General features: G+C 40.5%; 2 protein-coding genes across 11 annotated transcripts in view; one reads left to right on the top strand and one right to left on the bottom strand.

Moving 5' to 3' along the window:
• Positions 1 to 3,647: 3,647 nt before the first annotated feature.
• ATP5MK (ATP synthase membrane subunit k) lies at positions 3,648 to 8,705 on the bottom strand. Of its 6 annotated transcripts, none has more exons than XM_061636111.1 (4): positions 8,599 to 8,705; positions 5,447 to 5,538; positions 5,069 to 5,165; positions 3,648 to 3,729 (listed from the first exon to the last, which is right to left on the bottom strand). In XM_061636111.1, the coding sequence occupies exons 1-3, from the start codon at positions 8,633 to 8,635 to the stop codon at positions 5,073 to 5,075; spliced, it is 222 nt and encodes a 73-aa protein (XP_061492095.1). In that variant the 5' UTR covers positions 8,636 to 8,705; the 3' UTR covers positions 3,648 to 3,729; positions 5,069 to 5,072. The 6 variants fall into 6 exon arrangements, with proteins under 6 accessions (XP_061492095.1, XP_061492096.1, XP_061492099.1 ...); XM_061636112.1 differs by having other exon boundaries at positions 5,447 to 5,535; positions 8,599 to 8,704; XM_061636115.1 differs by having other exon boundaries at positions 8,654 to 8,674.
• Positions 8,706 to 8,807: 102 nt separating this feature from the next.
• PDCD11 (programmed cell death 11) overlaps positions 8,808 to 11,192 on the top strand; it is a 37,652-nt gene continuing 35,267 nt past the window's right edge. For 2 of the 5 annotated variants that reach the window (XM_061636103.1, XM_061636098.1), the window contains exons 1-2: positions 8,808 to 8,928; positions 10,297 to 10,411. In XM_061636103.1, coding sequence (XP_061492087.1) covers positions 10,307 to 10,411 — 105 coding nt within the window. In that variant the 5' untranslated portion in view covers positions 8,808 to 8,928; positions 10,297 to 10,306. Of the gene's footprint in view, positions 9,021 to 9,240; positions 9,453 to 10,296; positions 10,412 to 11,192 lie in introns of those variants that run through there. The other 3 variants (XM_061636099.1, XM_061636101.1, XM_061636102.1) reach the window with 3 other exon arrangements.

The following is an 11,192-nucleotide window of genomic DNA, read 5'->3' as shown; positions in this document are numbered from 1 at the left end:
TAGGAGGGAATTGCAGCCTTCACGCTAAAAAAGTTTCCCCACCCACTTTAAAAGAATGTTTAGCTTGTGACAGATTAGCACATTTATCCATCTAAAAAGGAGCCTACAGTGCACTGTAAGTACTACATTTGGGATGAAATTTATAATGCAGCATCAGAAAGGATGCTTACTAAGAAGGAAGGTTGAGAAATCAGTGGAATTTAGGCCTGCTTCAGACTTTACACTAAACTGATTTAGCGTTACATGAATAAACACACTTCTCTGGCAGGAACTGCAAGGTGATTGGAAGCTTCCATTTTCACTTTCAGTTAATTACAGTTTACTGTTATGTTTGAACCCTTAACTGGTTAATCTTTACTATGGTTTGGGAAACAAGCCAACTTCATGAACCTGTTTGAATAAATCATAGTTAAAACTAACCATTTTGTTTGGATTTGGACATGATAAACTGCAATTGGTTAAAAACAAGTGAAAGCGTTCATCTCCTCATGGCCGTATCACAGGAAGGGAAGGGTTACATCTGAACAAGGCTTTATACATAAGCATGTTTAAGATTATAGTGTTGATTCGTGATTAATCCCTTTATTACTGTAGTCCCAGTTAAGTGGTAGCAGGGTTGATTGTTATTAAACTGCCAAGAAAAAAATCTACTTTACAAACAATTTCCAATTAAATATCTGTTCCCTTGCCACCAAGATCAGCACAGTAGAGGCAAAGAACAGATTGCCATTAAGACAGTCAGTAAAATCCCCTGTGAATTTGTGAAGGATATTCTTAATTTCCACAGAGACAATTTTCTGTAGTTTCTATCGTATTGTGACTCAATATGGTAGTGATATAACCAGACAGCATAAAAGATAATAGAAAGAAACAGAATTACAACACTTCTAAGCAGGGGTGAACAGAGGACACAGGAATGAGTTTAGGACCTTTTAAGCTTTCTCTCCTACCATGCTGAATGCTGCAATATCCCAACATTATTCTACTTGGTAACTCAAGATTTTGATGCCACAAATATCCCTTTGTTTAAACTTGTATAGGTTAGTTTTTACAATTCTGTATTAAACAGGATAAATAATACCTGTCTCCCAGCCATTTAGCTCAACTTGCCGAACACAAATCTTGCCCAGGAATAGAGTTGTTATTCACTAATAGGCAAAAAAAACCTTGCCGTTTAAGAGTGTACCTATAGCCAACAGATATTTCTATCAAACTTTAAAAAGCAAGGAAATTGGGCAAATATAGTGAATGCACCAGGGGAGCCGGAGACCTGACTTCCTCTCTGAGTTATTGTACTGCCCTGAATGGACTGCCTTCAAGTCAATCCCGACTCATGGCGACCCTATGAATAGGGTTTTCATGGTAAGCGGTATTCAGAGGTGGTTTACCATTGCCTTCCTCTGAGGCCGAGAGGCAGTGACTGGCCCAAGGTCACCCAGTGAGCTTCATGGGGATTCAGACCCTGGTCTCACAGGTCGCAGTCCAAAACTAACCACTCCACCACACTGGCTTTCTGTATTGCCCTACACATTTGTCAAAATGCAAACAAAACTTGGGGTGGTCTTTCACAGTCCAATCCACTTCCTGTGTAGCTTGGAAGAATTTGCTAACGTAGCCTCTGAGCATATAAGTGGTGGCAACACCTGCAATCAGCCCAAATAACACATCCTGTGCATGTTTGCTGAGAATGGATTGATCATTTGCATGCTTAGTGAATGCAATGGGATTTGCTCCTCTGCAATCACGCTTGGAATAGGTGAAAATGACCACAGGTGATGGGGAGGGAGGAGGAGGGGGATGGGAATAGGCAGGATGGGGAGGAGGGGAGGTTTGATCTTTTGCATGCTTTTTAAGTGCAGTGGGATTTACTCCTGTGCAATCATGGTTAGGATAGGTAAAACTGACCATGGGGGGGGGAAGGGTAAAAGGGAGGTGATGGGAGGGAGGAAGAGGGGAGGTTTGATCATTTGCATGCTTGAGTTCAGTTGGATTTACTCCCATGGAATCATGCTTAAGATAGGTAAAAATGGCCATGGGGGTGGAGAAGGGAAAAAGGGGAGGGAAGGGCAAAGGAAGGGGCAAGAGGGAGGAGATAGGAGGAAAGAGGGCAGGTTTGATCATTTGCATGCTTTTTGAGTTCAGTGGTATTTACTCCTGTGTAATCATGCTTAGGATAGGTGAAACTGACCCAGGGGAAGAGCAGGGAGAAGACTGGGTGGGTGGGCACTGGGCAGAGGGAAAGCCCCTTTCCTTTCCAAAAGGAAAACATTGTGAACAGTATCATTGTTTTTTGGCATTTCCTCCACCTTTTTATTCTACAGCAGGCACTTGTAGTCTCCCACGCAAATTTAAATCAAAGCTGCCCTCACAGAGCTTCAGTCAGAGCGGCTGACTGTTAAACCACTCTGGCCACTGGAGCTCTGTCAGGGGAATAGGAGTCTGCCCTCAGCATCCTTTACAAGCTACACTTCCCAGGATTCTTTGGGGGAAGCCATGACTGTCTCACGTGAAATCAAATCTGGCTTGGGTGTGGCCCCGATAAGCCAAGCCGTGAGTCTGGCTTTTAGAACACTGACAGTTGGCTCTTACTGAGCATGCCCAGGCTTATCATTGACTATAGTGCTAAATTTCATAAATTAATTAAAAATCAGCTTGACTTTTTAAAAAACTTAAAGATGAAGGTCAGTATGAGGCAAGGTCAGTAATAGGATTACAGGTACTCTTGTGAACATGGCTGATTTTTAATTAATGTCAACAAATTGTAAGAACTCTGACAGAAAAAAGTCTAAAAGGGGTGTTTTTTCCTCTCTTTACACTTTGAACTCTCAATTCTCTGACTGTTTTGTGTATTGCCATGAAAATTTAGAGGGTTGTTAAGCATTTCTGAATTCAGGACTGTAAGTTTTGTAAGGTTTTGTTCTGAATGGGAAGCATCAGAATCGTTTGGGGGGGTATTTTCAATTTAACATTGAGGAATGTGAAAAATCCATGCTGGCTGTAGTATCCACTCAGAATAGACCCATTGAAATTAATGAACCTAAGTTAGCCATATCAATTTCAATCATTCTACTCTGAGTAGAACTAACATTGGATACAACTCACAATTCCTATTTTCATTTATCTGAATTTCACTTTGAGTTGATTTAAGGCTGTGTAGAGTGGGACTGATGCAAGTTTGCTTAGAAATAAGATCAGCCAAGCAAATCAGCATTATCTGCAACTGAAATCAGCATTATCTGCAACTGAAAAAGCAGCTCTACTAGGACATTGTTTCATACATTGGCTAATGCCTGTGAAGCTGTAAATAAAACAAGCTTTTTTAACTTTTAGTATTAGTGCCATACTCTGCACTATCCACATACGCTAGTTTCTCAAGACTTTAAGGCACAGGAAATAGAAGTTTGTTGCTCTCCTACTACAAATGGATCACAAATGATTGTAATGAAAATCACAATTTACTTTTGGATCAGCATGCAGGGTAACATCCCAGAGATACAGCAGTGCCTATGGTAAGGATGTGTCCCTCTCATTCCTCATCAGCACAGATTTAAAGGGCTCCTTAATGGAATTGTACACACTAAATATCTGCATACTGCTTATATAACAGTCAGTTCGGTATTGGCAATGTGTACAGATGACAAACTTCATCACTGTTCATGATTTATTGAAGTGTACATCCATTTCTACTAGCTGTATAACATGGAGGGTCCAGGTCAACATGCCAACAACCTGCCAAAAAAAGATTATTCAGTCAGCATAATCTTACATAACTCCTATTTATTAAGATACAGTGGCAGCATTCAGATGAACAAGACTCGTGCCTCCGTATGGAGCCACTTTGCTTGAATGAGCAAGCCAGGAAGTTTTCAGTTAATTCTAGTGTTATATTTTTCTAAACTAGAAAATTTCATATACTGGCTTATTCTGAAACCATTAACCATAGTTCCCTGGTTTGGACAAAATGGGAAATTACAGTTAACTGAAGACTTTCCTGCAGTGGCGTCGCTAGCGGGAGTGCGGGGGGGTGCCTGCATGCGCGCACTCGAGGCCAGCCACCCTGTCTATGCCCCTGGGAGGACGCGCGCCAGAGGGACACCCAGCTGCAGAAGGCCTGGGAACGCCGGCGCGCCTCCCTTGCCCCGCCAACGCTGCTCCCGCTCCGCTCCCACTCTTGTCCGCCCGCCTGCCTCCGAGGAGGAGTCGGTGTAGCCTTGTTGGGCAATGGCGCGGGGTGGCTCTGGGTGTCACCCCCCTCATAGTGACACCCGGGTGAGGGCCGCACCCTCCGCACCCCGGTAGGGACGCCCCTGCTTTCCTGGTTTGTTTGCCAGATCACATAAAGGGGGGCGGGATGAAGCAGCTGTGGTGGCACAAAGCTTATTAAGCAGATACAAGGTTATCCAAATGTGATCACGCTCTGCTAACATGAAAAGGGAGGTAGATACGGGGCAGAACTCAAAAATCACAAATTAATTTCAGATGAGGATATGAAAGCAGCCATATCACCTTGTACTTCTCAGTTATGCCTCTCGGTGAAGAAATGAGTGACACATACAATTATGATAAGTGTATACACGCTGAGAAACTGCCGTTATCAAAACTACAGACTTTTTCTTAGCCAACTCCATTAAGACAGATTTGAAATTAAAATTCATGGTAAATGTATCCTGGGTGTGCTATGTTAATTTGCTTCTCCATCAAATCCAGTTCCAATACTACATATCTGCACCTGGTTTTTTTTCTAGCTTTACAGTTATACTAATTCAGGATCACTACAAGAGTTTGTTAGGCAAAAGTAAAAGCTTGCATGTCCAAGCTGAAACTAGAGAGACAAGACAATGTATGATATAAAAATCTTGGTGGTAACCTGTTAAAGCTCTATGAAATTTACTTGAAGCAAGACAAATACCTAGGATCCTAAACTGGCATTACACATTTGACATATAGATACAGAGATACATCTGGACATCTGAAGGTTTGAAGCCCCACTGGTATTAGAACCAGCTTGTATGAAAACCATCACTTGCTAGAGAGTGATAGACAATAGTAAAATAAGGCGGATACTTACCATCTTATTTCTGTGTGACAGCTGGAGGTTGTTTCTTAGGCCTTAGTTTGAAATACAGGATGAGCATTGCAATGCTTCCATATGTAGCTAACACATACTAAAGACAGAAAATGATATTAAGCATCTGATCAAAACATTTCAAAGACATGCTATGCAGTTATTTAAATGAGGCAAAGGGGAAAGGAACTACATGCAATGAACAGAGAAACTGATTCTTAAAGTGATTGAGTTTATTGAAGCCTAACATATTTCAGAAATACAATTTGTTCTTCAAGAGCAATCTGAGAAAGTGTCCTTTACTCTAGGGCATTCCTGAATCAGTTCAGGAACTTTTGAGAGTCTCCTTGTTTCTTTGCAACAGTTTAAGTGGACACTTACATTTCTTCTGCCTGTAATGGTGAAGGAATTGAAGTATTTCTGAAACCCTGTGAATTGGTGTTGTGAGCCAGCATCGTGCCCTGCCATCACTGCTAGTTGTATAATTAAAAAAAAGAAAAGAAAGTAAGTTAGTAGTGCATCTTTTAAAAGTCTCTAAATATCTTCCAGCCAGAGGAGACCAACTTAATTCCATCTATCTACATCTGAGCACCAGAGCATTAGCTACTTAAACTAAAATTACATACAGAGGATCTACTCACAAAATTACTATCTTAAATTGTTTTGTCTGTAGACTAAAGTTGATACATTTTACAGTGTTAACCTTCAGACACTAATAGGTTCAGATGAACTTGAGTGATGCTTCCAGAAATGTAATCCACGCTTGTAAATAATAACTTGCCTAGTCACCCAAGTCTCTATGGAACAGGTAAGCATGTATATTGAAAGATGATAGAATAGGGTGACTTTCCTTCCTCCCAATTTATTTGCATGGGCAGATAAGCCAATAAGAATCATGCAACTTTTGTGGACTTACTTGCAGGACTGATGTAATCAATAACTTTGTCACCAGGATAAGTCATATAGTAAATTTCTCTTCCTGTTCCTGGCTACAACTCCTGTACCATCGATGCTTGGTGAAGTCAATGAGCAACAAAAAGTTTAAAATCCAAATATTTTAATACTACATGCTGCCTGATTGCAGTCAGATTGGTGACTGAGTACTTCTAAATGAGTGAACAGCAAATCTTTGAAAGACACCTTTTTTGAAGTTAGGAATAAGTTTTCTCTATTTTTCCCTGGAAGGCAACATTCTATAAAGTGTTCCTGAAAAAGGGCCAACTATCTTGGATATAGCACATAAAATACACACCACATATGAGCTTCTAACACATTTTATCTAGCAAACAATACCATTTTCATATCCAAATCCCCACACGCACACACACACACACATATATATTATATATATATAGTCATTGTTATCATTCCTTTCAGGAATGAACAGGCATTCCTGTAGGTATCAGAATGAAAACAAATGGACACCCAGAAGAAAAATAATTTCTGCAAACTCAATGGATGCTCCAGATAAGTAGAGGAATATGTATATTCACAGGCAGTTAGATGGAGATTTTAGAGAAGGGAGGAAGAAATAGAACACCATTCTCCCTTCCCATTCTCCCGAAGACACTCACACTTTTGCAACAACACTCAGGATTTGCAGATACACTTGAAACTGAACACTTTATAGCATAGGAGGCTAAGGTTTCAGGAGGGTGGAAAAGTGTTGAAAATATTTTTTTCTTTCTAGTAATTCTCCTGCCAGCTCTACATGCCCCAAAGAGTATCAGAAGGCCTAGCCTAGCTGGAAACCTGAACTTGTGGGAACACCTTGCCCCATATGGACCCACTTGCCTGCTTTGATATGCGGAACTGGCACTGCTACAGGTGCCACATAATATGCATTCTGCACTTGTAAGAAATTGTTCCTTTAGCATGACAGCTCCTACACTTAGGAACTCCCTATCTGTTAACATCAGGGACCTTAGCTGTATTCTTTTTGGCACCTGCTTAAAACATTTCTGATTAGGCAAGCCTATCCAGATGCATAGATGTTGATGTGTTAATCCCTTTTTAATTAACCTACTTTAAGTCTTTTAAATGTTTTAATTACTTGTTTTTAACTGTTTTTATTGGTAATTTTAATGTAAACTGCTTAGAGTTTTTTTTTTTTTAACAATCAAGTGGTATATAAATTTTGTTAAACAATAAAAACTCGCACACTTACATTGGGGAGATATACTGTAATATACAGGGGGCAGGGCTATACTGCAACATTTTTGTTGCATGCCCCCATTTGCTGTTTACTAATTTGTTACATATGTTGTACCAAACCTATACCAAGCTGGAAATGTTTTCTTATTCCAGGAGATTATTATTTTTCTCAGCCAGATGAAATATACCACATGCAAATCAATACAGGCAGGCCCCGCTTATACGGCAGGTTCCGCTCCAGACTGCAGCCGAAAAGCGGAAGCCACCGAAAAGCAGAACCCATTGAAAATAATGGTGCGTGTCGCACAAAAATGCCACACGATGAAAAAAACCGCCGTAAAAGCAGAACAAGTGCCTTAAAGCGGGGACTTTCCAGAATTGAAAGCCACCGCATTAGCGCAATGCCGAAAGGTGAAACAGCGTAAAGCGGGGCCCGCCTGTAATTTGATATTTAATATCTACAGCTTCCTTCCCTACACCCTGCTACATCCTAGTTTACCACCTCAAGAAGTCGGACTGTTGATATCATAGTCAAAGGCATAAATATGAGTAGAAGGCAAAACCAAATCCTTTCACATTCATTGCTATTCAGAAAGAGGTGGAAGGGGTGTTAAAATAACCCATTTAAACCAAGTCATTGGGGAATGCTATCTGGATCTGGTATAGGACAACTTACCAAATGCTTCTGGAGTTAGATTAAAAGAGATAGCTCCTTCTCAACTGAATTCAAATCGAGATGGAAGTTGAATATACACTGTAAATCTGCAAAGATGGAGATGGGTCCATCTCTTGCAGATACAGGGTAAACACTGACACACAGTCATAAGCAAAACCAGAGTCTGGTACCATACCTAACACAAGAACTCTGGAGAAGGGAAGCAATTCAATTTTGCATATTGCTATTGATGTAATTTTTAACCAGCGAGTTTCTTATACCCCATCATCTATTGGTGAAAGAATATACAACCTTTCAAGTTACAGCTTAAATAGTCCAAAACTTTTAAATCAAATCAAATAGAATGACAGCTTCTTCATGGCCGAGTTTACTATAACAAGTGAAGCAACATTATTTCTTTCACATGAACAGCATATACAGAATCTCGCAGGCTAAATTGTGTATCCCAACCGATTATATTCATAATGAGATTTAAGGACAACACACAACATTATGAATGGATAAGAGAACAGCAAACTAGAAATACTGACCCTTTACCTGTACTTCACTATTCGCTTACTAATCTCTAATTAATTTACCATGGCAATTCACGAAGGTTACTCTTACGCTGGATATCTTATAACACTAACAGAGACTCTCCTGTTTTCTGACTACTCACATCACCAACAAAATTAAGCTTCTATCGAGTCAAGCCAGTGCCCACCAGTTATTAGCCGCTTTCTCTTCCCGATAATAACCATTCAATGCCCTTCGCTTACAAGATGGCGTCGCTCAGACACCCGTCCTTTCCGCTTGCCTCTGATTGGCTGGGCACGCCACCTGTCGAGTAAAATGAAACTGCCTCAGAAAGCTATCATTTGATAGGGGAATTCATATGCTTGTCAAAATTACCGTTTCCTTTCTCTTTGTGACGGCTAACTATTCGACAGTTCCATGATTGCCGAGTTCCACCAAAGCACATTTCCTGTCGTTTTTTCCTGGCCTGTTTTTCGTTTCCGGGTTATGGAACAAATGGTCTCCCATCGCCAGTCGTGTAAGTGAATTAAGTAAGTGTGGGAGGTGTAAACTAAGTTCTCTGGAAAAGGGAGGGAGAGAATGAAGGAAAGGAGTTTGGCTTAAGGAGAGGTGGGTGACTGAGCTGGTAACTGAGAAAGATGGCAAGATGGTTTTACACGTGGATGCAGAACTAGCGTGGGTGCGAGAAGCTGCATGATCGCCGCTGAAATGCCGACCATGACCCACCTTCGTTCTTCTGATTGCAGGATCCCTCAGCCAAGTCACTGGAGGGAATATGTAGCTTGATGAACGTTTGGGAAGAAAAATCAATAATATGCAGTTCTAAAAATCAGAGTGTGAGGTGATCACATCACTGCCGGTCATCAAACCCTATTTTACTCAGGGAAATGCTGGAGTGTGGCCTCTCGTCGGTGCCATCCCTTATTGCTTCTACAGCCATTCGTTTTTAAGATTTGTTATTTATGTTTTAATGTGGTGTTTTTAATATTGAAAGCCCCTTTGTGTGCCCTTGAACGGATAGGAATAAAAATAACAAGTCAGGTCAGTCAGCGCCCATTTCTACTATATGTGTTGTGAGCTGCATCAAAAACTTTATGCAAAAAAGAAACAGACACCACCCATCCGTTATTAGATTGTTTGGATTGTATGTGGGGAACTTGTATGATTATGAAGAAAATCCCTTAGCGATGATTCCTTCTTTAGATCTACGTATAGTTCGTGAAATGCTGTTTTTGCTTTGCAATATTTTTAAAAACAGATGTTCTGTGCCTTTTTAGTAACTGCACAACAGCCAAAAATCAACAGGCAAGTCATTTTCCTGGCAGTGCTGTAAAGAAATCTGTATTTATTGATTTCTGCTTATTATGCATGTCCTGAAGGCCTGTAATCTTGGCTCCCAAAATGATAGCCCTGTGTAGAGATGTTAAGCATAATTAAGATGTTAACATAGACTAGCTTCTTATTGTTTCTGTCTCGCAATTGTGGATCAAATAGGATAGGTATTCAGGGTTTGCCGATCTTAGGTTAACGTCTTTTCTGGGCTCTTACAGTTTGGCAGGTGTGAGGAACCTTTGGCCTTCCAGATGTTGCTGAACTACAACTCCCAACATCCCTTGCCATTGGCCGTGCTTGCTGGAACTAATGGGTGTTGTAGTTCAGCAACATCTGAAAGGCCAAAGTTTCTCCATACCAGAATTAGAGTGTCCTGATCCCCTCAGGAGGAATGCTTTATTTTAGAGTATGAGTCATTGTAAAAAGCCCGACTATTATTTTACCCCTGTGATTTAATGCTTTTTTTTCATTCTAGAAATGAAAGGATATATGTTGATTTTGCCCTTATGGATACAATTTGTTGATGCAAATAATTTGATTGTGTCCCTTGCAGAAAGACAGCCATGCCATCTGTAGAAGAGAATTTCCCTCGAGGTGGCACACAGAAAAAAGGACAAGAAGGAAAAGCAGCCAGACAGCTAACATTGGACCAGGATAATTTATTTAAAGTATGCAAACTGTGAACATGTTAAGTTGTTTTCTACTAAGTCAGATCGTTGGTTCATCTAGCCCCGTTATTGTCAATTCAGCTTGGTAGCAATTCTCTATAAGAAGTTAGAGACAGATGTGTTTCCCAACCCTCTTACCTGCAGTCCTTTTAACTGGAGTTGCCAAGGATTGTTCCTGGAATCTTTTGCATACAAAGCATACACTTTATCACTGAGCTGTAATTAATGTATTGCTATTGATGGATTGAAGAGCTAGATAGAAATGTGTATATAAACAATTTTCCCACTGATCAAACTAGTTTCTGATTTTTGTCTTGTTTGAAAAAACTATAGTTTAAGCTAACCACCATTTGACTGGTTCAGACATACCAACAAATTGTGGCTAGTTTGAACCATGAAGGGAATGCTTCCGTTTCCTCCTCTGCTGTGTGCCAGAGAAGTAGGGAATGCTTGAGCCTAAGATTTGAGCTTGCTTGTTCTCATAATACTAAACTGTGGGTTGGTGCAGGGATGGGGAATTTGTAGATCTCCAGATGTTGTTGGTCTCCAGTTCGCATCAGCCCTGGCCACATGGTCAAAGGTCAGGAATGATGGGAATTCCATCCCTGGTTCTCCATCTCTGGTTTAGTGTTAACGTCTAAACTGGGCCTTCTACTTACAGTGAAACTCTCTTAAACATGTTTTCCTGTAGGTTGCATTGATAGGCTCCTTTGCTGTTCTAAATTTAATCTACTTTGTTACGGAAGCAACTATCCTTTGAAATCTTTGAATGTTTTTTTTT

Source organism: Rhineura floridana, chromosome 7 (genome assembly GCF_030035675.1).
Source record: "Rhineura floridana isolate rRhiFlo1 chromosome 7, rRhiFlo1.hap2, whole genome shotgun sequence".
NCBI classification, from domain to species: domain Eukaryota; kingdom Metazoa; phylum Chordata; class Lepidosauria; order Squamata; family Rhineuridae; genus Rhineura; species Rhineura floridana.
This window is presented reverse-complemented; position numbering and strand designations above follow the sequence as displayed.